Raw genomic sequence first — 26,965 nt, forward strand, 5'->3', positions numbered from 1 at the left:
GGCCTTTTGCATCCGCAGACCTGCTTTTTCAGCTTTTCAGTGCTGGCGCAAGCCTTGTGTGACCACCGGATTTGTAACAGGAGCATGAGAGTGCTAAGGTGTGCTGTGCTGTCCACGGCGATCTCGGAGGCTGCACTGGTGTGTGAACGGTTAACGTGGGCTGCCCAGTCCTGAGACTAACAGGTGCTTATCTGATCAGAAAGGAGAACCGGGCAGACTAGAAACTTTCATGAATTGATAGCGGAAATGTCCATAAAACTAACACTACATTCAGGCTGATAAATGTGTGGTGCGGACTTGGATAATGCCCGGAGGTCAAAAGCTACACTTCTATTTGTAAAGCCTGCCAAAACATTCAAGCTTCCAAGCACAGGAAAATCTAGTTAAAGTAACAGTGGTGGGAAACATAGGAAGTCTGATCGTGCTAAAAATGCATCTGGATACAAAACCGGCTTGTCCTGTGAATAAGCAGGGTAGTGCCTGATGTGTAAGTGGGGCTGGGTATTTAACCTCGGTGATTTTCTGCAGTCAGGTGCCAGTTTTGAGTCCCAGAAGGAATTCCTTGAGAGGGGAGTAAGCACTGCCTTGCTGTTTTGATCTTTCACAGAGTACTGAGCAAGGATCTGCTATTAGGATCAAGTGGTCATTTCCTACATGATTAGTTTTCTTTTAATGCTGGCAATGAATGACACTAGCATAGTATGAGTTCTCGTGTGTGCTGTTTAAGTTATTTAGGAAGTTCTACAGTTCTCCTTTTTGCTGACACGTAAACACTAGATAACAAGCATTTGATTTATGACTTCTAATTAATTATTTTATATTGGTTTTTAACCTCGAGTTAGAATTAATATTAGTATCTTTCTTTGCACCTGCACTTACTCTCAATTTCTCAAAATAGAGTAGAGACTTGCATGTGAAAATCCCACTGAATTTCACAGGCTGCTTTGAAAATCTCAGTAGTAGCACTTTAATGCTCTGAAGGTACAGATTCAGCTGTATGCAAACATGCAAAGAGAAGTCTCAGCCATGGGTTTCCACTAGAACTTAACTAGGTGGATGTTGAAAGTGACCATTCATTTTTTGTCTTGCAAATTAGCAAGCACTCAACTGAGGGGACTCCTCAATCATTATGCAAATAATAAACAGGTAAAATCCCCTTTTCTCTTCTTTTTATATAACAGCACACCCTTTAGCGCATCCTCAGAATTAATCAGTTTTCAGGATTGATTACTGTAAGGCACCGCAATCTGCTGTGACATTAAAACATTAAAACAAAACCTCTTAAAACCCCCTTTTTGAAAAGCTAACCAAACGTGGGTTGCAGGCAGGGGTATTTCCTGGCCAGCTGTGTTGATTCCGAGAAGCTTTTCTAGAATCTGGCACGACACTTTCTAGCATCTTACGACTGTTTCACACTTCTACTTTTACCATGTTTTCTGAATAATGGAAAATTACCTGTAAACATGAACGTTTAAATGAAAAAAGTGTGTAGTACATACTCATGTATCACAGGATGGTGCAAACAGCACTTGAAAAGTCTGTAAATCAACAGAGAGTTTTGAGGTTATACACTGAGTGAAGAATATAGAATTATATACACACAACTACCATCTTGATGGCTGATACAAATCTTCTAAGATGAGAAAACGGTTTAAAAAAATGTAAAGGAAAATGCTACCCTCAGTTTCCATGAGAAGAAAAAAACAAAAGTGCAAGAGAGATTCACAGAAAGGAGAATTGTTTTTTGCTTCTCCTCAGCTTTCCAGAAATGGACAAGGACAGCACTTTCTGCTCCTCCCATCTAACCAGTTGTCCAGCTCCAGGCCACAGTGGCATATTGCCATTTGCATTTGCAATATGGATCCCTCACCCCACCCTAAAACTCAGTAAATCCATACTGCTGTGCAGAGGGAATAGGAGGAGGTTCAGGAACTTTCTGGAGACTCGAGCTTGGCTGTGAGGGGGCTTCACTTTTCTCCTTCTGAAAGAAACCTGCTGTGACAAGTTTGCGGCATTCCCTGTCTACCAGGAAATCTACATCTACTAATCTAACTTCATTAGAGTTGTGCATAGGCACAACACGATTAACCTAACTTTGCAGAGAATTTTTTATTAAAGCTTTTCTTTCACAATTATCATTTTGCCCAATGAAGAAAAATATATATTTTTGTGCTCTCGCCCAAATACAAATGATCTCTTTTGGAGGTTCAGAGACCCTTTTGTAGTGTGTCTAAAAAGTTATTGCCTGTTTTTATTTGGATATGGAGGTGACAGCGTTGAAAGAGTGGCTGTCTTTGCAATACAAGCGTTCCTGACCAGGACAAGGAGCACACAACTAAGATGCCATTGCTTAGCGTACCCAGGCCAGTTGTCATCTGCATGCAAAGGCGGGGACTCTGGGAACCCAGGTGGCCAGTGCTGCGTGCTTACACACTCGTGCTGTGTATATATACTTAATAACTTTCCTTTGCTGATAAGTATACACTTCACCATCGAGGAACTCCGAGGGTAAATATTTTCACTAGTTTGCAGATGGGGAAACTAGTTTGAGATGGGAGAAAGCCAATGGCTTGTACGAGGATGGAAGGCCTGGCTAGCTCAGGACTGTGAGGCTTATAGTTCTGTGTCCACACCGTGCAACCACAGCACTGTGCAACAAGAACATGTTTCAGTTCATTCCCATTTATGGAGGAATATGAGACCATTCAAACAACTAAATAGGCCCCTTCCCTGGAATGGGAATGCATAAAACGTGTGTCCTGAGAAATAAAGGTAGGCTAAGTTCGTACTTGTGATCTTTCTTTTCTTTTTCTCTGTTAGTCGCATTGTTTCAGCATCCACTTTCTAAGGGACTCCGTAGCTGAAGTGGCTGTTTATTAAAAGGAAACCTCTTAGGGCGGCTCAGCTTAATTGTGTTCTCGTTGGAGTGAAACAGGATGCTTGGCCCAAACCCTATTTCCTTCATTTCACTCTGTTCTGTTACAAGCACTTCCCTGCCTCCTGCAGTAAAATACCAGTGACGCTGCATCTCTTGGAGCCCGGGGCGTTTGAAGGGATGCCTGATGACGGAAAGTTTCATTTATCAGTCGCAGGGGCAATGAGGACGCCCGTGTCTGACGGCGGGCAATTCTTTCGAGCCACTTTTCCACTTTTCACTTTTTCCACTAGAGGGGGTTACACGTTCTAGTTCAGAGCGCTGCGACCGCCCAAGATAAGATGGAGCTGCCTCTTGTCCACCTATATCTTTAACCGATACAGTTAACTCATAAATACAATAATGAGCTGACAGTACTAGGCCTTGAGGCCTTAATAACCATTACAAAAATCATTAATTACCAGGAAATTAGAGAGGTGTCTGTTAAGTGCTTAAATTTGCAACCTTCTGTCCACAAACAAGAAATCCAAACGCTTGCCTGAATCATAGCTATCTTCCCACACATTGGTTATAAGCTATATCTTGTTTATTTCTGCATATATTACTCTCAGTAAATGATTAGATTTGTCACCCATGACCCAGTATGCTGTTTGCAATTATTTCTTATATTAAATTAATCACTACGTATTTACTTTGAGAAATTATGTATGATATATCGATGCACGCATGTGTATAAGTGTATGTGAGCACATGAACTTTCCTGATTGCCTTTCCTCTTGTATGGCAAATTAGAAATAACGGCATTCAAGCCAGCGCAGTCACGCTGATGGGGAAACTAGCACAGAGAGAGGGGGAAAATCGCTACACAAACTTATCTTTCTTTCACATTTTAAGTATTTCTACTTATTTACTGAATTCTAAGGATATAGACAGTCTAATCTCCATTAGCAGATATGTGAACACTTGCGGCTCTAAGTTTTAAGGCTGCTGGTGTGGACTGCTCTCAGCCTCGCTTTTTCCACCTCCCACATCTTGCGGTTGCGCCTGGGTGGGGTGATCTGCATACATATGGACTCTCACCATATCTTTGGCACGTTGTGTAGCAGTAATACTACCCAGATAACTACTTTGCAGAATCAGATCCTTTGTGAATTACTTACTGGGTGAAAATAATTCACATGGCTTGTGACTTTTTCCTGAGTAACGCAAAGCCTCTCCTTTATACAATGATAATTAATTGGTAGTAGCTCATTTTCTAGGGAAACTAAAGCTTATACTATGCATAGAAACAGGACTTCCAACAATTTGGGCTCCTGTAATGTTTGGGAGTTCTTTTAATAAAAAGCTTTCTATCTCTGTTTAGTTTCCATCTAATCTTTTAGATTTTTCATTCTCAAAGATTTCTGTTCTGTACTGTGTTTTATTCTTCATTGCAATGCTTTCTCTGTCTTCTCTGAACATAATTTCTTCTCAGCAGAATTCACCCCCAACAACTTCCAAGTCTGAGCTGGATTTACAGATCCATTGTGTTTGAGTGGGTTCAAAACGCGACAGAAATATTCACTCTTAATCTGTTGTATTTCTGAGGTGCTAATTACTTTGCCACCTCTTATTTGCCACCCAGTTCAAACTGGCAACCCAAATGTACGAGAAAGTCTTTTAATAATCTTTTAAGAAAATTATATGGAGTAATTTACTTCTGCAACAAGTAACTTGCTTCAGGAGGGGGATCACTGGGATCCAGACAGTTGTGATAATGTGGATTTCAAGTCATAAACACTTCAGCCTGAAAAGAAACCACCATTACACCTATTAAGAACCAAGGTTTAAACAATCTTGTAGGTTTCATTACTTTTGTCTGTAAATATATAGCGTTCTTTATCCCCATACAAAAGGTGGACTGGAGCCTCCAGTATGTAAACATACAAAGTCCTTTCTTGACTTTTTGACTCTGTTTCCTTGCTTAACTAATACTAATAATGAATTCAGGGACACTGGATTTTACATAACTTCAGCGGATGGTCTTCTCAGTTACACCTTGTTGCAAAGCAGCAAGGCAGAGACGGGAGGGAAGCGATACTGCTTTGAAAGAAACGGCCTCGGACCTTCACGGAGTGAGTATGTCTGTGAACCCTTACTGACACACAAATGAACTGTGTTTTTTGAGGTATTGCATTGTTTTGTCTTCTGGGCTGCCTGGAGTTCTTCCAAGCGCAACTAACAAAGGCTTGAAGAAAGGATTCAACACATCATGGGGGAAAAAATAAATATCTTTGCTAAAGACTAGAATGGGGTTTTGGTCTGGTGCCAGGTACGCAGAAGAGGGTGCACCAAGCTCGTGCGGCAGCAGCGAGTCCCAGGCACCGCACAGATGCCAGGCAGCTGCCACTTCTCAAGCTCCCGGGGTGGCCGAGCAGGGTGCGGCAGGGGAGCAGGTTTGGGGAGGAGGAAGGGGGCATCCCTTTTGGGAAATGCTCCTGTGTGCGTCAGCCCAGACTTCCTCTTAGGCTTTTTCATGATTGCCTGCTTGCCTCCCTCCCCTCTGCTCCCAACCAAAAATATGGTTCATCACAAAGGAAAGAACCATTAGTCCAGTTAGACATTATCTATAGACAGGCAGATAGATTTACTGAGTAGAAATTATTTTCTCTCTTTATACAAGCAGAAGAACCTCTAGTAGTGAACCAGCTTGCCTGCAGAAATCAAACCAACGGAAGAACCCTGTAAGCCATAGAGCCGTAGCCGCGTTCAATTCAATTCAATTTCTATTCAATTCAAATATTCAGCTCAAATTCTGTAAGACCTCGCTTTCTCTTTCGGACTTAATGGAGGTGGCAATGGGCAGTTCTGATAGGTTTCATTGTATGAATTGAAATATCCAGTGTCTGCTCACACATGGAAACATATAGTTTCATGGAAAATTATTTTACCAGTACCTGAACTTAAAAGCCCCATAGCTTCATTCGTATATAGACATTTCAGTTGGTTTTGTCAAAAAGAGTATGCTAATGGTAAAGCAAAATGTCACATGACTATGTGTATACTTACTTTGTAACCCTGAAACTTATGAATCTTTCATTAAAAAAGAAATCCCAAAACAAATAGCTTAACTTTGGCCCTCAGTCTGTAGTACAAGGATTTGGCCTATGGATTCAGTTGGTAGTGGGTACAATTTATCTATGTACTGTGTCAGAGGAAGATACCATCCATCCTGTCGAGAAGCCTCCCAGTTGCACAAAGCATATGGGACGAGTTATTAGATTCAGAAGCGCATGGAAACTCCAGCTATCACCCTGCAAGGTAGCCCCAACACTAGCTGTGGAAATGCAGCTCTTAAAAATGCCCACAGCACCTTCCGACAGGGGTATCTCTGGAGAGCTCCCCCCCTTTTAGGATTAAAAATACCGGTGGCTAGCAGTATATCTAAGGAAGGCCCAGTTAGCGTCTTTTAGCTGTTTTGCCCGTGAGATCACAGATCCCATTGAACACAGCTGCCAAGATGATAATCACTTTCAGCCAGTGACATTTTTCATGAATGCTACAGTTTGAGAGGAGCATATTTTTTGATCTGCTATCCTTCCCTCCCCTATCTGTCAGAAGTTGGTTATAATCAATTGGCACTTGTGCAACACGTCTTCTAACCAGCCAAGGATCTTTAAAATAGCTTCACCTACTTCTGTTCTCATTTTTCAGAGATGGGGTTTTGAAACCAGAGGAGCTGACATGCCTCACTCCAGGTCACACAGGAATCAGTGACAGAGGTACAGCTGGAACTGGGCACGAATCCTGTTGGTTACGTTCCTACGCTGGGTTTTCCTCTGTGCTTACCTTAAGCATTTTTTCTCCTCCCATTTCTGTCTGACATCCTTTACTAGAAATTTGCTAATCTCAGGATTATGCAAGGGAGCATATTTTCAGTCATAGGATGCTCACATGCTTCACAGACCAGGGTGAACTTGAGCTCTCTGTTGCACACTTGTTGCCTGATACACACACACGCACGCATGCATACGCAAGCACTGGCTGGGCATTGATCATCAGGGAATTGGTTACCCCAAGAGGGGTGAAGACGTGAGCTTGTGAGTTACAGTAACAAGCAGGATCGCGCTTACCACCTCTGTGGAATAAATCTGTCCAAAAAAAGTCCTTCCTTTTGCTACAAAAATAACGTTCATCTATGTGCATTCTTCTCTGATGAGCTGTGTCACCACAGAAATGGTAATCCTGCCACTTATCAGTAAGCTGCTTTTTAGGAAAACAGCGGGTGAGGAGGGTAAACAGGTTGTAGAGGAAGGTAACATGAGAGTAGGACGGTGATTAGTTTTCAATGCCATTCCAACTATTCAGCAACTAAATAGATTGTAACTGAACAAAAGAAGCTGAAATAGGAAGAGATAGCTTTTCCAGCTCCTGAGTGCTTCAAGAGACGCTAACCGTTCCTGGGTAAAACACCGTTACCTGCTATAAACCAAATACTAATTATTTAATTATCCTGAAAGTGGTGAGCCTTTCAAAGCCCCAAAAGGCTGGGAGCAGCCTAACTACCATAAGCAGTGTGAAAGCTCACTACTTCATGCCTGGTGCTGTTCACGGCTCCTGGGAGTCTTCCCTGGTGCCTCTTCCTCTTGTCCCACGCCTGTTGTGGACCCTTTCCCCCGTCCATTAAAATTCGGTCTCTGCTTCCTTATGGCTACTAGTTATCCCACAGTCACTTTTGTCTTTGAAAACCTCCTTACCCAAAAGGAAATGTAATTAATCAGCTGCATGGAGGCCTTTACTATTAAAGTATCAGTATGGACCTAAGAAAGAGAAAAGAATATTCCAGATATAAACAGCTGGTGTCTGGGTGAGAAGGACTTCAGGAATATAATAGTTGGAGAGTCCTTGCTGTGAACTCTTGGATTTGCTCTTTGTCTGCAAGCCTGGCTCCTAATCCCTACTCTGGGTTTACAAATCCCAGCCCTGCTTCTAGGCTTGGAGGATGAATACAATAGAGTTTTATTGTAGATTTTTTCTGAACAAAAGTCCGTACTAGAGACCTTCTGTTTTTTCCAAACTTTTCAGTTTGTTTTGAAGTCAGCTAAAAGATTAAAAAAAACAGAGAAAAAAACCCCAGCTAATTCAGAGCCCCCTAAGTGGTCTGACAAGAGTTCTGCGTGAGGTTTTTTTGATATGCCTAATATACCCATTTCTGCATTTTCCAGACAGCCACTTGACTTTTTGTTTCTATCTTGATTTCACCTTTACGGCCTGCCATCTTCTCTTCTGGCCTTCTTTCCTGCTTTGACTCTTCTGCACAGTGCCCTGAAGCTGCTGCCAGGGGGTGGCTAAACCTTGGATTTCCCTGCCCCAGAGCACTGCCCAGGGGCTCAGCGTTTATTCCAGCTGGGATAAAAGCTGGGACAGTCCCATGCTTAGCCATACTGCAGGCCCTGGGCTCTTCACCTGCAGCAGAAGATCACACACAATCAGCTGTTTCAATGACATGGTCAGAAGAGAAAATAAGCCCATTTAAACCAATCCAAAACAAAAGCTATCTTTTTTACTAGTGAAATTTCAAGTTTATCAATAACAGTTCTTGACATACACATTTTCAGGAATAGATCGTTGGTTTGCTCATCTCTTTACTTCTTTTTGTCCGGAGGGAAGTAGTTCTGTGGGAATGGAAAAGATAAAAAAAGACTTTCCTGAATGACCTTCACTTTTTGGCAAAAGATTTGCAATCAAGTCTTATGTGTCAGAATGCCTAAGAGTGAATGGATGGTGGGACACATGTTCTCCTTGAAAGCTTTTATGTGCTGCAATGTGAACTGGGGAAGCCAGATCACCAGTCATATGGCATATGTTTAAAAGTATTGTTGAAATAAAACTCTCTTAAAAAATAGTATACAAACCAGTAGCATAAGAGGTTTTTTGTGACTGTATGCACATACATTTTCTTTGTGTTTTTTTCTGGTGACTGAAACTGAGCTCCAGAGAAGCTATTTAGGGACACATGTAAGTGCCATTGACTTTCAGTCAGATAGCAGGTATGTAATTGCTTTTGAATAGTTGCATCAGTTATGTGACAATTAGGATCAATGTATTTAACACATGCACTAAAAGTTTTGCTTTTCTGCAGAGGGCTTTGGATTTTTTGGATGCTGAAATCAGCATGTTGAAATGTTTTAGGAGTATCTGTGCCTTGGACGTGATTAGCTGCGATCTGATTCTCACTGAGGTTCAGCATATGAAATCTCTGAAAGATTTAGACAGCTTTGTGTGTTTATATATTTTTGCTACTTCATGTTGCTGATATCTGGCACTTCCTATTGCTAGATGATATTTACATATTGTATATAATTATCGTTTTTATAATATCGAGTTACATTTCTGACTTAAATTGATTATTATATAAAGCTGTAAAGTTCCACAAAATAGCTCTGCAGTGTAAAATGCCGTGATGTAAATTATGGCATACTTATTATGTGTTTCTTATGTTGTGGACTATTTTGTTGTACCACAGAAACATATGAAAATAGTAAGTAATGTGTTTGGGCTTGTTGTTTTTTTTTTCCCCCCTCATGCTATTATTTATACTTTCTAATGCCATGTCTTACATCCTGGTTTACAACAAGAGTCAGATACTCTTGTTGAACCTTTAAGGAAGTCTGAACAATTTGATCACAAATGAGGACAGTTCTGATTAGATACACTAAGAAAATAAAAGACAAAACCCAGTCTCCTCTCCTGGATGCAACCTGACTGCCAGAGTAGTTCCCACAGTACTACACAGATAGCTAGGTTCATTTTGGAGCATCCAGCTGTGAGGTGACACACTTAATGCACCAGTGATCTGATCCAGTATAGAAAATCTTTGGGGCCTGATTCTCCAGTGCCTCTCACCTTGTGCAGTCATTTGTAGTGAACAGCCTGAATGCCTACACACTGTAAAAGCAGAATATAAAATATTTTGCTCTGCTTATCCTTCACTGCATACCTGCAACCACACGAGCAGGTGTACGAGGTGAAACAGGCTTTAAGTTCCTAAGAGAATTTTATTTGTATGGAATTGTAAGACTGTTTGTTTTCTTTAAACATAAAATATAAAGATGTATGAGCCTTCTAGACAGTGATCTTATAAGCATTACTATAGGATACTTGCAGAGCAACAGAACGTGCACGTGTTTAAAAATGCGCAGGTCTAACAGTCAAAACACAGAGTAGGGCAAGTGCTAAACCTGAGCCGTTCTTCAGAAATTCAGATGTCGCTAGTTGGTTTAAAGTGTTGTCTTCCTAACCTAGCAATCCTTTCAGAAAAGGAGTTCCAATGCCAATTTTAAATCAATGATTGCCCTGTTACAAATACAAACGACATCTCATTGCGTTGCAACCTCCTCTCCTCTTTGTTTTTATGATAGTAATTTAGTGAGATTAGGAGCTGTGTTACTCCACAAAAGATGGTAGTGCAAGAAAACATATTGACATGAAAAAATATTGTAGCAAAAACTGTACAGGCTTTATGATTTTTCAAGCAAAGATCATGAATTAACAAAACAAACTTTCTTGTAAGGAACAGTATCTTTGGCTAGGGATTTGGCCACTTCTTTACTTAATTTTTGTTTGGTTTTGTTATGTTTGTTTGCTTGTCTTGAGGGTATTATTTACTGCGTACATGCTGGATGATAAACCTACAGCAACTGTGCTAAATTTTAAACAGGGTCACACCATTTTTTTCAGATTTATTTTAATATTAATTACTGCACCTTAACATAAAAAAAATCTTGTTGCACAAAGGTTGATTATATTCAAAATTAGAGGCTTTTGGCAATGACAGGAAATTGAGTCATTTTTTCTGTCCTTTTACAGCATTTTTTTCTTTTGTTTTCATTTAAGGAGCACTGTAGAGATACTAATCTTAATAAAACAGTATATACAAATCCCTGTTCCTGTGCTACTGATAAGACACTAAGTGCTCAGTCCTGTTAAAACTTACTCACAGGAACTGGCCTCTATTTTCAGAAGTCACAGATGATTTTGATTACCTCCCTTTTTCAGTCGATCACCAGTTTTAGAAAATGGGGCTAGATTTAAAAAATGAAAGACACCGGCTTCTGGAAAACTCTGTGCCACCTGAGGCACCACAATTGCTTCAACTCATAGAGCACCCAAAACTCCTAATCGTTTTGAAAACTTTATGTTGCAGTCCTTGCTTGAATTTAATGTGCACTCTGTGCACAATGCTACGCCATGCTGACATACCTGGATTACTTGGGGGTCTGGAAGTACCACACTTGCACTGTCCTAATGGTCTGCCCTGACTAATTAGTCCTAAGTGACCCCCACTGAGCCGTGCAAGACACATTCCTAGTGGTCTCCGTACGTAAGTAAGCATCACCACATGGTTCCTCATCCTGCAAGTGCTTCCTCCACCTCCAGTGGAGGCTCCATGGAAAACACTATTAATTAACCTGGTGGTGGGGTAAACAGCCAAGAAAGAAAGGGGACAGCCAGAATACACGCATGAGACCACCAGCTGCGATCGTTGACTGGTTCTGTGGCTTTTGGTAGGCATTTAAGTGAAGCTAGGGTTTGGGGGTCTCTGCCTTAGGCTACAGTATTTCCTCTCCCTCTGTGTCATGGCATATAAACTATGGTCTTGGGATGCTGTCACTCGATTAGTCGTTTTGGTGTGAAGAAAGGTGTGTTCTTCTATTAGGGTATAGCTGGGGGAGGCATAGGATGTTTTCACGGTGTTTGTAGCACAATGGAGTCACGAGTAGCTGAGAAGTTGGATTTGGAAATGGAATATATGAGAATATACGTGTATATTCACCTGTTGGAATTTATGGAAAGTTTTAGATAATGTTCAGTGTGGACTAAGGTTGAAATTAAAAAGAAATCTGGAACTTTGCAATTGGATTTGCGCCTAGGAAAGAAGCAAACCTAAATTAAGTGTTTTGGGGTTTAGGTTCTCCTCCTTTTTCTTGGGGAAGGGTTGAGGGGTGGGCTTCAGATGTGAGCTCGTTGTAAGAGGGAGATCAGGGAGGATCTGCCCTAAATTGTAGCTTTGTAATCCCTGCACTGGGCCCACTTAACTGCTTGACATGTGAAAATATTGTGTTAATGAAGTTCCAGCCTGCTTCTTAAATCCATCCTTGTGACTGTCTTTATTCATCTGTGTGTCTTGACAGATTATGCTTATTTTTATATATGTGAGTAATCTCATTGAAATCTAAGAGTTACTAATGGTAGCATGATAGATGAGTGTTGCTTGGGCCTTTAATCCATTATTGAAACTGAAAGCTGTTTACGGATTCTTGTAAAATTTAAATTTTGCTCAGCATGGACAACTAAAAGCAAGTATCTTAACTTCTTCAGCTGGCTTCCTTTCCTTTTTATCGTTCTGTATGTCTGCAATAGTTTAAATTACAGAACACCTAATCAACATTTAGTTTAATCAACATTTCCTGTTTCTTTCAGATTTTGTACCCACCTTCTGCTAAAAATAAATATATTCCTTATTTAGTTAATAGGACCTAAATGTGAGATCCAAACTGCATTTAAGACCATCAGTTACTCTGCTGAAACATGACTCTATTATTTAGTTTGAGGAACCAGCTAACAAGAAACTGGATAGAGAGCCCTATTCAGGGACACAACAGCAGCATGCTTTATGTTCCCTAGGAAGTTATTTGGATGTCTTTTTGAAATATCATAGCTGGGATTCTCTGTTGCCTCTGGGGGAAAGGAGACAGGACCTGCATAGAAGCAGATTGCTTCAATTTAAGTAACAGAGGCTTTTCCTGCTAACAGAAATCAGTGCAAGTATCACCCTGATTTTATTATGGAGAAGCAGATAAGCCATGCTGAATGTAAAAGACGAGAGCGATACTTTGCCTGATTAGGACTACATAAGGGTGTTCTGTGCTGATGCACTCTGATACGAAAACAGATATTTGTAAGTTCCTAAGTGGTTTCTTCATTTTGATATGGCTCTAAGGTTATCACAGTACCTCAATAATTGGATTACTTTGGCACAAAGATAATGTTGTTTTACAGGACTCGGGCTTTGTTCTTCAATGCTGTTATTTATACCTCTGAAAGGTAGTAATAAACCATTTCCATATGAGAAAGGTAGCATTTCACACCAGCTCTTGTGAGAATGAGTGCGCCAAGACTCAACGTACTAGAAAACCGGAGCGCTCTGAATTTTCTAGGAGGATGAGGCAAGGGGGCGCACACAGTAGCTCGTGAAGAGTGGTAGTGAGGGGACGGAGTCAGGGAGAACTCCAGACAGATCAGCTCTGCGCAAGTGGAGGGATCTACCCGTATGTTTTTTCCTTATGGAGTCACGCCTAAAAATGTAATTGTTGAACTTACAGGTACAGGGGTGGGGGCAATTTAGTGCAGGTGGACCTGTGTATAAGCCACCTCCACTAAGTATGCACAAATTGATTTCCAGGTGCACGCTGCTCACTGTAAAGGTGGGTGATACTTTTCATTTAAACACGGTCGCGTTCCATGAACTCAGCTAGAACGGAACCAGACTCAAGCCATGCTTCCCTGGCATTGGGAAACCGAAAGCTAGCCAGAGCTTTGCAAATTTCAAATTTTTAATAGGTGGCAATCTTTGCACAGTAGCCTACCTTTCATTGGGCAAGTCGCGCCAAAAATTTTCTTTTGTGCTTTCTTCAGTTATTCAGGGTGGAAGAGTGGCTTGAAGCTGTGCTCCCAGCTGTGTCCAGCCCGTGTGTACTAACATTCAACATCCTGTGCTCTCAAATATGCAGAGCTAAATAAGGAGACGTCTTTAGGTTCTACTAAAAAGCATTTGGTTGACTGAAAATTTTGAAATGAGTCAGTGCAGAAATGGTAACATCCTTCCTCTAAATAAATAAAAAAAAGCAGAATGAATCCTCAGCAATAAATAGTAAAAATTAAATTATTATTGGCATTCACAATTACTGGTTTTAAAAGTGTTTGGAAATAGTCCTTGAGGGATGAAATGTCCTTATTATGTAAGAAAAACTCAAATGCAGCTAGTACCAGTCCAACGGGGCTTTTTTTTTTCTAATTCTCTTTTCCACTGAACACCTTAATCCTATTGTAGAAGTAGAAAAATACAGCTCCTGTGGAGAGCATAATACAATCTCACACCATTGTGCTTTTGATCTTAAATAAAATGCACCCGCATTTGGCTTTTTCTCTTTGCTCCAGATTAGTTTTGGACCCAACCACCCTAATTCCTTTCTTGTGTTGAACTGCAAAGAACTCCATGATGATTGTAAGGAGGAGTTGGCATAAAGCAAGAACTGAAGGCGGGGGGGTGGCGGTGGCGGCAGTGCTTGTGGAAAAAAATGGGTGGGAATTGTATCAACAGAAAAGGGTTCTGAAAGATGTGGGGAGGACACAGATACTCCTGTCAGCTTAACCCAGAGAAGTCTGGCTGTAGGTCCCTAGGCTTGAGATTACCTGAGATAAGAGTGGAGCTTTATACGACATATTTCATTACCCATGCCAGTACCTGGGGCTGCCAGCCATCAGAAGGGGGGTTTGCATGAGCGGGTGGGGACTGAGGACTTGTGACTTTGATGACCAGCATGAGAACTTGTGCAGAATTTGGTGGCTGGGGCAGCGCAGGGTGAAACTTTGCCATTCAGCATGTGGGCAGCTTTCTCAAATGTCTGAATTTGATCAAGATGAGGCAAGTTTGGGTGGGGTTTTTTTGGGATACAACTGGGCCATGGGCCATTACCCATCCGGCCTGCTTGGCTCACTGCAGCCGGGCACCAAAGGGGTCCTGAAAGTCACACTGGCCCCCTGGCACCTCAAGCCCATGCCATGTCAGAAATGCTGCTGCAGAGCTCAGGAGTCCCATTCCTCTCCCAGTGTGGCTTTTTCTCTGGTAAGAGGAGTTACCGGGCCAGCTAGGAGGGCTGATGCGTGCATCCAGGCAGCGCCGGCCGGCCAGCCTCGTGCCAGGCAGTGGTGTGTTAGGTCTGCACGGCTCCCATCCCACCCACGGGACTCCCGTGGGAGTTCCTGCCACAGAGGTAGGGAGGGAGCCAAGAAAGAAACATTCCTCCATGTCTTTTTTTTTTCCCTTCCCTTTTCCCGTCAGGGTTACCACCCTCTCTCCCCACTCCTACAGAGAGGTCTGAAGTCTCACTGAATCAGCAGTTGTGAATATTATCTGTGCTGTTAATGGTTTGCATCTTTTTGCATCAAAGGGTAAAATCACTTAGGGACACACACGCAGTGAAAAGATCATATACAATAATGCATCCAAGCAGAAAAAAAAAAAGGTTGTAACGCTCATGAATTCCAGATGATGACTTTTTAAATCCCCAAGAAGGCAGTGAAATTGTTTGATTGTTCTTGTTAATTATTGGACCTGTCCCAGTATCAAATATTTGTAGAAGATAAGACTTCCCTCGTGGAGATGAATAAGAACTGAACTTGCTCTTCTCTGAACAATCTGGCTCAGGGTGCGTAGTTCTGCGTTTCCCACTCTCGGGCTCAAACCCCATCTAGCCGGCTTCACCGCTTCATAAACGCACGTGTACAAAACGCCCAATTAAAAATAAAAGACCCCGTAAGTAAACAAGAGAGAGAGAAGGAGAGAGGAGGAGACCTCTTACTTGCAGAGCGTGACTTACTGGCAGCCGCGGCGGGCTCCCCCCCCCACCGGCCCCGGGCTGCGGCCGCCCGTCGCCCCGCTTCTTCCCCCCGCGCCCGGGCACCGCGGGCGCGCAGAGGGGCGCGCCGCAGCCCGCCGGCACACGGACTTGCTCCCAAACAGCTGTGTTACGTACAGGCAGAACAAACGGCTGCTGAGAGGAAAACACCCCCCCACCACCACCCACGCACATACCCCCACCCACACGCGAAGCCCCGGGAGGGGCCGACCGGGTCCCCGCGGGCGGGTGCGGGTCCCCGCGGGCTGGCGGCGGCCGGGCCGCGGGGCCAGCCCGGGACACGGCTGCGCTCACCCGAAGAGCGGCGGGGGGTGCTGGCGGAGAGAAGGAGGTAACCGGGGGGTCCGGGGCAGAGGCGGGCAGCGGAGCCAGGCGCAACGCTGGCTCCCCGCCTCCCTGGGGGAGCGGGGACACGGCCGGGGCTCCCCCGGCCCCTCCGCGCCGGGGACGGGTTTCAGGCCGCCGGGCGGAGAGCGGAGAGCCGCAGCCCTCCCGGCCCCGCGGCGGCCACCCAGCGCGGGCGGGGAGCCGGCAGGCCGCCCGCCGCTGAGGTAACCCCGCCGCTGCGCGCCCCACTCGCGGGACCCCACTCGCGGGACCCCACTCGCGGCGCGGGCCGCGGGAATGACAGCGGTGATCTTCAAACCCGCCGCGGCTTTTTGAGGAGCGCGGGGCGGCGTCTCGTCGCCGGCCCCCGGGGAGAGCGCGGAGGGGAAGGGCGCGGGGGGGACCCCAAACTTCTGCTTCCCCCTCGGGTTCCTGCGCACGCGTGGGGGCTGTGCCTGGCCGGGGGGGCTCTGAAATTAAGAGGGGGAGCTGAGGAGAGGGGCTGCTGAAGGGGCTGCGGCGGGCGTCCCCACGGGCGGCTGTGCGTGTGTGCGATCGCACCGGTGTGACAGGGGCTGTCGGTGCAGGAGGTGCCAGCGGACACGCACACGCCCACGCAACTCCCGGCTGCTTACTCTTAGCAAAGAGCGGGAGGGGGACTGCTCCTCGGGAAGGGTCCCGGTAGCGACGTCCCCGGGACCCGCGACAGCCCCGCTCGGCGAAGAAGTTCCCGGGCAGGGCGGGGGCGGAAGGCGGGAAGGGCTCGGCGCCCCCCCGCCGCTTTGAACCGCTCGTTCAACCGGCGGAGAGCCGCCCCCCCGCCCCGAGGGACGGTGATGATGATGGTGGCGGCGGCGATGGCCGTTCGCCGGCTCCGCGGGGGCGGCGGGCGCGTCACTTACCGTTGGCCGCCCCGCCGCCGCGCAGGGCCGCCCCGGTGCGCGGCGGGGCGGGCGGTAGCCGGCGGGGAGGAGGTCGGGGCTGGTCTGAGGCAGCCCCGGCGCGCCGGGGGGACTCCCCGCGCAGCCCTCTCCCCGCTGCCGCCACCTCGCCTTCCTCCTCCGCCTCCGCCTCCTCCTCCTCCTGCCTGCCGGGGTGCCGGCGGCGGCCAGGCGCGGCGCGGCGCGGCGAGCCTCTCCTCCCCCATTGTTCCCGGTCTCCCTCTCCCTCTCCCGTGTTTTTTTTTTTTTTTTTTCCCTTTTGTTATTTGCACTCTCATTGTGTTGTTTGTCTCTGAAGCCGCCTCATGACCAGCAAAGGGATTTCACCTCGTCCTTGAGAGACAGAAGGGGGAAGGGGGGGAAGGAGGGGAGAGAGAAGGGAAGAGATCACCAAACACCCATCGCCCGGTCCCTCCCCGCACCTCTGCCTCTCCCCACCCCCAGTGTCTCACTTAGCATCCCGCGCCCGGAGGAGACATTACAGACAGCGGGTAGGTGCGCGGCCGCCGCCGCTTCAACTTTCTTCCTCGCTGCGGCCGCCGGCGGCTGTTCCCCGGCGGGCGCTCAGCGCTCAGCGGGGCTCCCCGGGCGGCGGCGGCGGCGGCGGCGGCGGCGGCGGCGGCGGCGGGGGCGGGCGGGCCCCGGCGAGGGGCAGCGCGGGGGGTGGGCGCCGCTGGCGGGGCGGGGGAGGCGGCGGGGCCGGCTGTCAGCGTGGCCGGCTGCCTCCCGGGCGCTCGCACACCTCCCGAAGTTTGGCACAACTTGTCACGCCCCCCCCTTCCTCCTCCTCCTCCTCCTCCTCCTCCTCTTCTTCCTCCTCCTCCTCCTCCTCCTGCTGCTGCGGCCGGGGCTGGGGGCGGGCGGGGGCGGGCCGGCCGCGGTGCCCGCGCGCGCGTGTGGCGGGGGAGCCGCTGCTCCGCGCCCTGCCCGGGCATGGCTCAGCCCTCGGGATCCCGGCGGAGCCGGCGGACAGGAAGCTTTAAATTATTGTAATTGCCTCTCCGTGCGTGCGTGCGTGAGTGCAAAGCGGCGGCCGCCGCCGCGCCGCTGCCGGGAAGGCGCGCAGGGGCGAGCCGGGGCGCTGCGCTGCGGCCGCGGGGCGCGGGGGGCACCGGCGGGCACCGGCACCGGGGGGCACCGGGGGAGGGGGGCAGCGGGACGCGGCTCTTCACATCTTTCTGCGAGGCACGTTCCTCGCTTCTGCCGGAGCAGGAGGGTGAGTCCGTGGAAGTGGCTGAAGGCTCTCGGTTCACTCGTTTCGGCTGCTTTCCCCTCAAAAGGAAAGCGGGTCAGGGGGAAAATGATCTCCCGGTCAGGGTGCGGAGCGCGGCCGCGCTCGTCCCGCCGCCCCCCGGTCGGGCTGGCCCAGGCACTGGTGGTGGGAGCGAGCTCTGCCTTCTCAGAAAAGTTAAGGGACTTTATTCCAGCCCGACTGCGATCCTAGAATAACCGGAGCCGCTTGCCGGGAGGAACGTGATCGGCTTTTCCCTGGGGATGGCATGCTGCCTCAGCCCTGTACTTTGGTCAAGGGTAGAACCAATAGCAAGCTGTGGGATTTTGGGTAATAAGTGTGGGAATCTGCAAGAGGAGTAGGTCTAAGAGTGATTTGTTTTCTTACTGCTCATGAATAATGGCCTCTAGCTTTTTTTTTTTTTTTTTTTTTAACCAGCAGGCCAACGACATAGGCACGTGGGAGATATGTAGGCGGTCAACATCGCGATCATCAACAACAACAACAATACAGTAGGGGCGTCCAGGAGGAGGGTGTCTGATGAGAACTATTTTCTTTGAGAGGCTAGTATCGCACGCTGGTGCAGGTAGCTTTTGTTATCGTTGCTACCGCTTAACTCTTGTAAAAGGAAAGCCAGCAGTATCCTAAAATTAGAGAGGAAGTGTTTTTGGGTTTTTTGGATACAGATGCATTTTGCTCAATCTCTGTCAAGGAATGGAATATTAACTTTAGTTCAAATTAAAAAAGGAAGTTTGATTCCAGCTGTGGAACTGTAAGATAATGTATCCTGGCGTTTCTCCTCCCAGTTTAAACACAGCTAGTTGTCTGCAGCCTTGCTGAAGTGAACCACTCAGACTAAAAAGCAACTTCTTAAACATGAGGAGCTAGTACAAAGTTCTTCATGAAAATATTTTATCACCTGAAGCTTACCTGAGAACAGCTACTTGTATCTGCTGCTGTTTTTATATCCTCTTAATCCTTCCCAGCACTGGGAAATACATTATTGCCTCAGAAACAAATTCTTCATCCTGCAAAATACACTATTGACTACTATTAAACTGGGATTGCAAGGGGAGATTTTTTTTTTTCCCTAGCTATAATATCTGGCAAGGTTATAGCCAGCTTTGTTTTATAAGGCTTCTCCAGCTGAAGAGGGAAAGGCTGGCATCGATGTGTTCCATTTTGTGAACGGGTAGCATGTCTATTCTGACATGATTTGAACACGAGAACCCAATAAACACATGGCCATTATGCATGGAAATCTTGCAGCAGGGCTTTCTGGTTGAACTTAAACTGTTTTGGTTGAGAGTTACGCTATAAGGAGTACAAGACTTGAAAGCTGCAAGTGTCTTATGTAAACAGATGGACATTTGAGAAGTATTGACTGTTTCGAGTTAATTCAGTTAACATGTGGGTGCACATGTATTTAATTTAGCCTAGTCTAAGTTTTTGTAAGGGATGGAAGCTAATACATGCTTTTTAGAAAGAAAATAAAAGCATGTGAATTTTGTCTATACATGTTGGAGCTCCAGCTGTAGAGGTTCTTAGGGACTGTGATCGTCCTGTTGTCGTGATCTCGTAGTACCAGGTGAGAGTTAACAGAGAGCTTACTGTTTTTCACTTAAGTATGCAGGTAGCTTGCTAATGAATTTTGAAATGCTAAGGTACCCTTCTGAGGTCTCTGTGCTGAGAAAATATAAAAGTGTTTAAACATACGTCTTGCTGCGCCTTTATCTTACGTGCTGCTTGCCAAAACCAGTTAGGTTGAGCAATATCACGAAACTGTCATATGTATTGTTTACAATGGGATAGTTCCTCAGTGTTCAGGATGAAGAAACAGCAGTTTTCTGTTACTCATCGTAAAAACGTACCGCTGTGTTCCAAGAAGGTTTGTAAGTGGCGTAGCTAACTATCGCTGCATAAAGCATAGGAGGAGATTGAGACTTGGCATCTCTGACAGTGCTGCTGTAATGCAACGTGTATACAGGAGCTTTGTTTCTGCCTGCAGTTCGTACTTACCCTGATATAAAACACTGTGATGTTGGCATATGGATACACCAAAAAATAGAGCGTTTGTTGAAAAATAAGAATTCCGGCATTTAGGAGAAAGTAAATGAACAGTCCTTCTAAAAATACAACAGTATGCTAAAATATTGCCAAAGCACTGCTGTGACGCTGTTGTAAGCTGTCATATTTTTTGACCATTATAAATAGATTAGTATTATTATAAGGATTTTTTTCCTATTAGCAAAGAAGCTTTTTTCCCCCGTTTTCTACATAAGGATCCTTGCACGTCCCCTGAATGGGCAGAGCCGTGCTCGCACTGAAGGCGGCAGGACGGTTGCTGGTGAGGAAATGGGCAACTGGGCCCTACAGCCTGGGAGTGGCCCTTGTAAAGCCTTGAAGTCTCCTGTACTGTAAACTTGTTTTTTAATAATCTGTTTTGCTTATATTCTCCATTTCTTCAAGACATTAGAGATGGTCCAATTCATCACTCATGATATATTATTATGTAGTCAAGTTCAGATCCGAATTTGGTTTAGACAGCATAGAAATTGAAGCCTGAAACAAGAATGAGCTCCTCTTTGGTGGCATTGAGGTGTTGGGGGCTTTTGCGAGTTTTCTTCCTTTTTCATGGTGTGCTCAGACCCGATTAGGAAAATTTCCTTTCAGATTTGTGACCAAACTGTAGGACTAGGGGAATTTGAAGCCAGACCTGTTTCCCTTTGTGGAATTTAGTAGCAGATAAGAACATTCAGGTCAAGACCAAAACACTGGATTCACATCCTACTGCTAGTTATGCTACAGTTACACCTTCTTTGGGCATTCTGTGGAGAGCGGAGGCTACAGGTAAAGTGGATTTCCGATGACCTGTGTGCAGTCTCTTAAAGCAGCTCGAGTCCATGTGCTGCTTGCTCCACTGATGGACATCCTAGATAAGTGTAAGACGATCATTCTTGCAGTACCTTTCCCTATGTCTCCGGCCTCTTCAGCCACGTGGTGAACACAGACAGGCACGGGCACATACACAGTACATTCTGTATATGTAAAGTGCGTTATCTGAACAAGTTTTTGTTGCTTACAGAGCAACTCGTCCTTTCTAGTTGCACACATTTCTAGGTGAGGAGACCATATGCTTCGTGGCACCTTGAGGAGGGTCTCCTGTAATATTTCTGACAGCTTTATTTTCTGTCTTCTCCAGCCTCTCTCTTTTCCTTTGAGCTGCAAGCGTAGATTGAAACTCAGGTAATACATAAGAGGATCCTTTAATATTGGCTATTTTCAGAGGCACAAAGGACAATTACTTTCTCTTCCTACTAACCTCCTGCTGGCTTACTAGCTGCTTGGGAGGCTGGTGATTTTAAGAATGCCACTTTACCCAGTGCATCAAATACGGAGCAAATCTTTGCTCGCTAAGATCCCAGTTCCTACACCCCGTGGTAACACCAAAAATTGAACTTGAGTGGCCCAGAGCGCCAGCTCCTACTGTGATGACTCATACAGCCATCAGCACTTTTTAGAGTTAAATTTGATCCATTGGCCCTGAGCAGTGCTGACAATTGCCAGCTAAAAGACCCTTCAGTGGATTGTCCTTTAACAGAAGTCTTCCCCCCCCCCCCCCCCCATTTCCTGTTGTTCTTTCAAATAAAAAGAAATCCTGGTGACAAAGCTAAAGTGTTTTCTGTGATTATTGTTTCAAGAAAGAGTATTTACCTATATTTCAAGGAAATTAATTGCCTGAAAATTGCAGGTCAGAGTTATTTTATAAGGATAGTATTCTTCACTACTGCAAAATCTCCTCAAGAAAAAAATCTCACAGTATTTAAATGATACATTTATGTACGAGTATTTGATCCTTTGAATGGTTATAGTTAAAATACATGGGAGAGTCTGTACTGTATTCATACTGTACTAGTCTGATAAAGGACACTGAACACTTAAACCTGTCTTTTTTGTTTGTGAGCATGTCCTGAGAGAAACTGAGCAGGCTCAACTGGCCAGTGCAATTTGATGACATTTTGTACCTTCTGCGAGGAGCATAGTTTTACAGAACACAATCCAAATAAAACCACATCCTGTAGAGGAATGATTTCCATTGTATTCTCCTGGTCCCTGGCAGGGTGGTCCGTGTTTTACTTGAAATGAGTCTAAAAGGTCTTGGGAAAGCTGACGTCTTCTTCAGTAGGCTTAGATTTGCTACATAGGGTTCTTGCGTTTGCTAGTCAAAGCCTAGGGAGATGCTTAAGGTATACTGGAGTATTAGTAAAATTGTATTTAAGGTCCTGCTCTTAGTGGCAGTGATGTTAATGTATTTAATTTAATTTAAAACAAGATTTTCAGCACTGGCTTTTGGATTAGGCAGGGTAGAAGGTTGGCTAGTATAGCAAAGAACTGGTGGGATAGGGTGAAGTTGTCTGCACATAGCTGGGCAGTAAGGGCTCCTCCTGCTCTAAGAATTTGCTTTGCCCATGTTTTTGAGGAGAGGGGACAAAATTCAGTTAAGCTTGCTCTGCTCAGAAGCATTGAGCTGGCTCTGAAACAGATGTAAATATGGTTTGCAGTATCCTCAGTTTCTGTAGGGGGTGAGTGAATACAACAGGTTTAAATTCGACTGACTGCCATGCTGTGTTTTGTAGCAGTCAGTCTAAAGACAGGTTTAATTAAACTGATTCAATTTCTAAACTAGGATTATGGAGTCTACCTGTTACACTGCTAGAAAATCCTTGTGTATGACTAAGCTTTCAGTGTAATGAAAAGGGCTGGGGGACACAGTTGTAATCCTCAGCTAACCAATTAAATATTTACTTAATAAGGATCTAAAAGTTAATTTTACGGTCCTTTTTAAAAAAAGAAAGCAAAACACCTGTTATATGGCTAAGTCAGTGCCTTTGGTCAGTGAAGGGAAGAGTTGCTTTTCTGAGCTGGGAACACCACTTTAATGTCACAACCGACCTTCTAGCGGGAGATTAGTCCTAATGGACCAGATTTATACTGAGAAAAATTCAGAAACCATTAGAGAAGAGAAGAAAATTAGAAAATGAATAGTTTTCAAGTGATTTCAGATCAGACTGAATTAAAGGCAGATACTGACTTCTGTATTAAAGAATTCTTTACAAACACAGCGAAAATACCTATTCTGTAACAGTGATTCATCCACCAAGTCACACTGTGGTGGAGTCTCTCCTTCTCCACTGACTCCAGAAGGAGCCTGGGGACATTGAGGTTCCCAGGCAAAGGCAGCCGTCGTGGCTCTTCATGTGCTGTCCTTATGTGTGCATCCAGTAACATACAACCGTGTTTTCACTGAAATGAGATTGCTCCTTAGGCCATGGTATTAAAGATCATGCTTCTCCTGCTAGAATATGGGCAAATGCATAAATAATAACAAGAAATGCAATATATGTGTCAATTACCCTTCCGTTTAATAATAAATTGAATGCATCTGCTACGAAGGGTATGCAAAATATATAAGAAGCATATGCAGTCACAGAAAAGTGAATGTGTTAATGCAATATTCTGCTTTATGAATTCAAATCTGGAAGAAGAGTGTGTTTAGCAGGAGATACTGTGCTCTTTGTTGTGCTTCCGATTGATTTTATATTTGTAATTGTATGCAGGCGGCCGCCAGAAGCAGGACAGTCTGATTCTGAGAAAACGGAATTATTTGTTCCGATTCCTGGGAATGCGAGTTTGTTTAGCGGCACCATGGTGCATTAAGTGCGTTGTGGTTGAGATTAACAAGTGTAGTACAATTAATTAGTTCAGGCTTGCAAGTCATGCATAGATTACTTGGTCAGTACGCGCACACGTAGGGTGAGCTTTTTAGTTCTCGCTGAAACTTGTTGCTGAGATCGGTTTCGTGCCTCCTGCCAATAGTCAGACGACAGAGCTGGAGTAGAAATACTGAAATACTTGTCACTTCTGTAAAACAGTTTCCATTTGAAACCTGAAATTATATAGGTTTATGAGGAATTCCTATTATATGAGGCGTTCCTATAAACAGGGTTGCTGTAGGTAAGTAGCAGTTTGCATGGGATGATGGAAGTTTTGCGACTGTAGAGGAATAATATTAGTTCTCATGAGAGATTACAAACGAGTAAATGCTGATGAATGTGTACAAATACGTATGTGTGAATTTAGTGCTTCAGAAAGGCAGTTGACAGTTCTGGAAACTAAAGGCTTCTCTCTGCCAGGAAAGTGCCGTAGAGGAAAGCAGCACCGTAAAAATGTGTGTGGGAGCATCCCCGGTGTGACCTGGGGTGTGTTCTGCGGGCAGCCCCTCCCGGGGTGAGGAGGGGAGTCGGGTCTGCGCACATTCGGGGCCTGCTCAGTAAAACACTTGCGGATGTGATTCTGTAAGCACGCGTGTGTAGTAGGTTACTAACGCGTTTAAAATGCACGCTTGGGAACTTTACGTGGATGCTTACCTCCTCCCTCAGTCGCAAAATGCCATTAGACCAATATCTCGCTTTATATGAGATGTTATCTTTGAATGCTAGCAATATGTGCATTTTTAAGAGGAGTAATGGGGAGGGAGGGAAGTAAGACAGAGTCTTGCACCTTCTACTACATGTCCCGCTGTTCTTTTAATAACTAATGCATTGTGTTGGTACAGAAAGCGGTTCCTAGTGAGAAGTAACGAGCTGAAATGGGGTAGAAAATGGAGAAACCAAGAGATTCTAATCCTTAAAGGTATATTGGACGTAAAGGTGTGGGTACAGTAGCGTGAATAGCAGCAGCAGTTCTATACCCAAGCACCTCTGCAGTGCACAGAAATATAGCATAAAGAAGTAGTAGTAAGAGGCTACATGGAAGAAAACTGCTGTTGCACAAGAGTGTAAAGTTTTAAGAATGACAGATTTTTCTTCTTGCTTTGCTTAGTTTTAAATTCTGTGTTTTTATGTATGAGAATAAGGAAAGTATTTACTTGTATAACTATACAGCTTTATATAATTATTTCTATCTCAACACTGTAAGTTTTGCTCCTTCTAAGCCTAAAGTGCTTAGAAATGTCTCTGTGTCTTCACTGTCCAGTTGTAACTAACTCAGAATATGGCATGTGAGTTGTAGAGGTGTGGTTTATGGCCCTGATTAAGAACAATGTTTGAGTATAGGCTTAACTTTAGGAATGTGGCTTAGTTAATTTAAATTCAGCAAAACGTGAGTGTTTGCATAAGTGCAGTGTTCCGTTAGAAAAATGAGATTTCAATGCAGCCAAAGTCCCATTTTTGAAGGTAGCGCAGACAGCGCCCTGTTGACCTTCAGGGTGATTTAGGTGCCTAAGTCACTCTAATGAAGGGAAAAAAGAAAAAAGTTGGTTTCCTAAGTTACTTGTGTTGTTAAACATTGCTTGTCTGTTCTTAAAGCCTGCAGGGCCTGTGACGAGCGTGAGAGGTGTCTTCCAGGAGCTCCAGAGACTGCAGGATTTACGTGGATTCCAGTTTTAAGGAATGATATCGAGGGCATTTTAAATGGTTAATGGTAGCAGAGATTGGCTTCTCCAAGTCCTTGTACAGTTTTGTTTTCTTTCATAGCACCAGGGATGTTGGTCAGGTTGGACCTCAAGTGGTCACCTGGTGAGTCCACCTGCATGGGGCAGGACTGGTGCTAGAGGCAGATCAGGTCAGCCATGGTTTTGCCTAGTTGAGGCTTGAAAACCTTCATGGACGGAGGTGCCAAAACCTATCTGTGCAGCTTTTGGTTTGTTTTAGCGTGTTGTCTTTCTCTGATTATATTTCAGTTTGCGTTACGTTGCTGTTAAGTACATCTGTCTTCATTTTATGATACTTTCTGGTCTTTTTTTCCTGGTTGACACTAGGTCAATAATGTGAATGTATATAGGATCTTTGTTTATAGTTTACATCCAAAGGCTAGCTTTAACCTAGTGAAGCTGATCCTTCTTGGCTTCCTCTGTCGATACAGAGAGAGAGGCTTCTGTAGAAAGTATTGCAGAGCAAGAACTTCCCTATCACCATTGACTCTAATAGGGATGACCCATCTCACTAGACCAAAGTTGCCTGTGTGAGAGTGGAGCTTATGACATGGAAGGTAAGCGTTACAGTTTTGTACCTGCTACCATCAGGGCAGGCTTTGCTATTTGTTTTAGTCTGTCGATGCTAAACCCCTGAGGTGGTGAGCCTTTGGAAGCTATAGCCACTTGAGCATGCATCCACATGGGATTTCCAAAATTGTGGAAAGAAGTTCAGCAGTCAGTGTTCACTGGTGTTTGATGGCTTGGGAACACAGCTGTTTCCAAATCCAGCTGTTTCAAAAAAAAACCCCCAAAACCTTTCAAAAAATCTGAGTGAAACCTTGAGAGGTTTGCTATTAGTTTCCTTTATTTAGTGGGACAAGATTTTTTTGCTGTTCAGAAAGTGTGGAGTCTTTTCAGTGTCTTAATAGGTTTTGGTTCAGCCCCTTGTACAGTTTCCAGTGTAGAGCTTTTGTTTGTTTGTTACAGCTCCAGCTTTGGAGAGCAACGAGTGGGGTGTTTCTGTGAAGCTGTGGACTTCTTTTTATTGACTCAAACACACAGTTTAAAGAAAATGGGGATGGAGGCGGGGGGCAAATGAAAGTATATTGTTTTTTATAAAGTATCACCTGCAAAGCGCTTTTAAATAATCCCCTATATAACCATGTATGGGTTTTTTTCACTTGAAAGACACTATCTCCTACTTCTAAACATTTGCACAGCAAAGTAATGCATTATTGCATTTTCATAAATAATTGAAAAGCAACTTAAAAGAAAGTAGGCCAACAGAAAAAAAAAAAAAAAGAAAGTGTTGGTTTCAAATTTGAGAGAAGAAAAATATGTTTCCTTCTTGATAGCAACTCAGTTAAATGTTATTAAATCCCATTCTCCCACCCTGACATGACCAAAGACAAATCTGACAATTGACAGTTTCATTTA

The 26,965-nt window shown here is 44.7% G+C and overlaps 2 protein-coding genes across 19 annotated transcripts in view; one reads left to right on the forward strand and one right to left on the reverse strand.

Moving 5' to 3' along the window:
* Window positions 1–26,965, forward strand: part of SOX5 (SRY-box transcription factor 5) — a 721,637-nt gene that overhangs the window by 52,100 nt on the left and 642,572 nt on the right. For 2 of the 18 annotated variants that reach the window (XM_072874778.1, XM_072874759.1), the window contains exons 1-2: window positions 15,992–16,106; window positions 17,122–17,314. The exons of 11 other annotated variants lie outside the window; for them this stretch is intronic. The gene's annotated coding sequence lies outside the window, so the exon portion shown is untranslated. Of the gene's footprint in view, window positions 1–7,301; window positions 7,319–15,807; window positions 15,887–15,968; window positions 16,107–17,121; window positions 17,315–17,704; window positions 17,813–18,020; window positions 18,040–26,965 lie in introns of those variants that run through there. 5 more of the 18 variants (XM_072874878.1, XM_072874871.1, XM_072874861.1 and 2 more) reach the window with 5 other exon arrangements.
* The window catches only part of LOC140660442 (uncharacterized), a 29,944-nt gene continuing 7,511 nt past the window's right edge, over window positions 4,533–26,965 (reverse strand). The window contains exons 2-5 of the mRNA XM_072881743.1: window positions 15,517–16,662; window positions 8,463–8,529; window positions 8,117–8,320; window positions 4,533–4,661 (exon numbers count right to left, since the gene is read on the reverse strand). Coding sequence (XP_072737844.1) covers window positions 8,500–8,529; window positions 15,517–16,662 — 1,176 coding nt within the window. The 3' untranslated portion in view covers window positions 4,533–4,661; window positions 8,117–8,320; window positions 8,463–8,499. The remainder of the gene's footprint in view (window positions 4,662–8,116; window positions 8,321–8,462; window positions 8,530–15,516; window positions 16,663–26,965) is intronic.

The sequence above is a fragment of the Ciconia boyciana genome, chromosome 1 (assembly GCF_034638445.1).
Source record: "Ciconia boyciana chromosome 1, ASM3463844v1, whole genome shotgun sequence".
Taxonomy (NCBI): Eukaryota; Metazoa; Chordata; class Aves; order Ciconiiformes; family Ciconiidae; genus Ciconia; species Ciconia boyciana.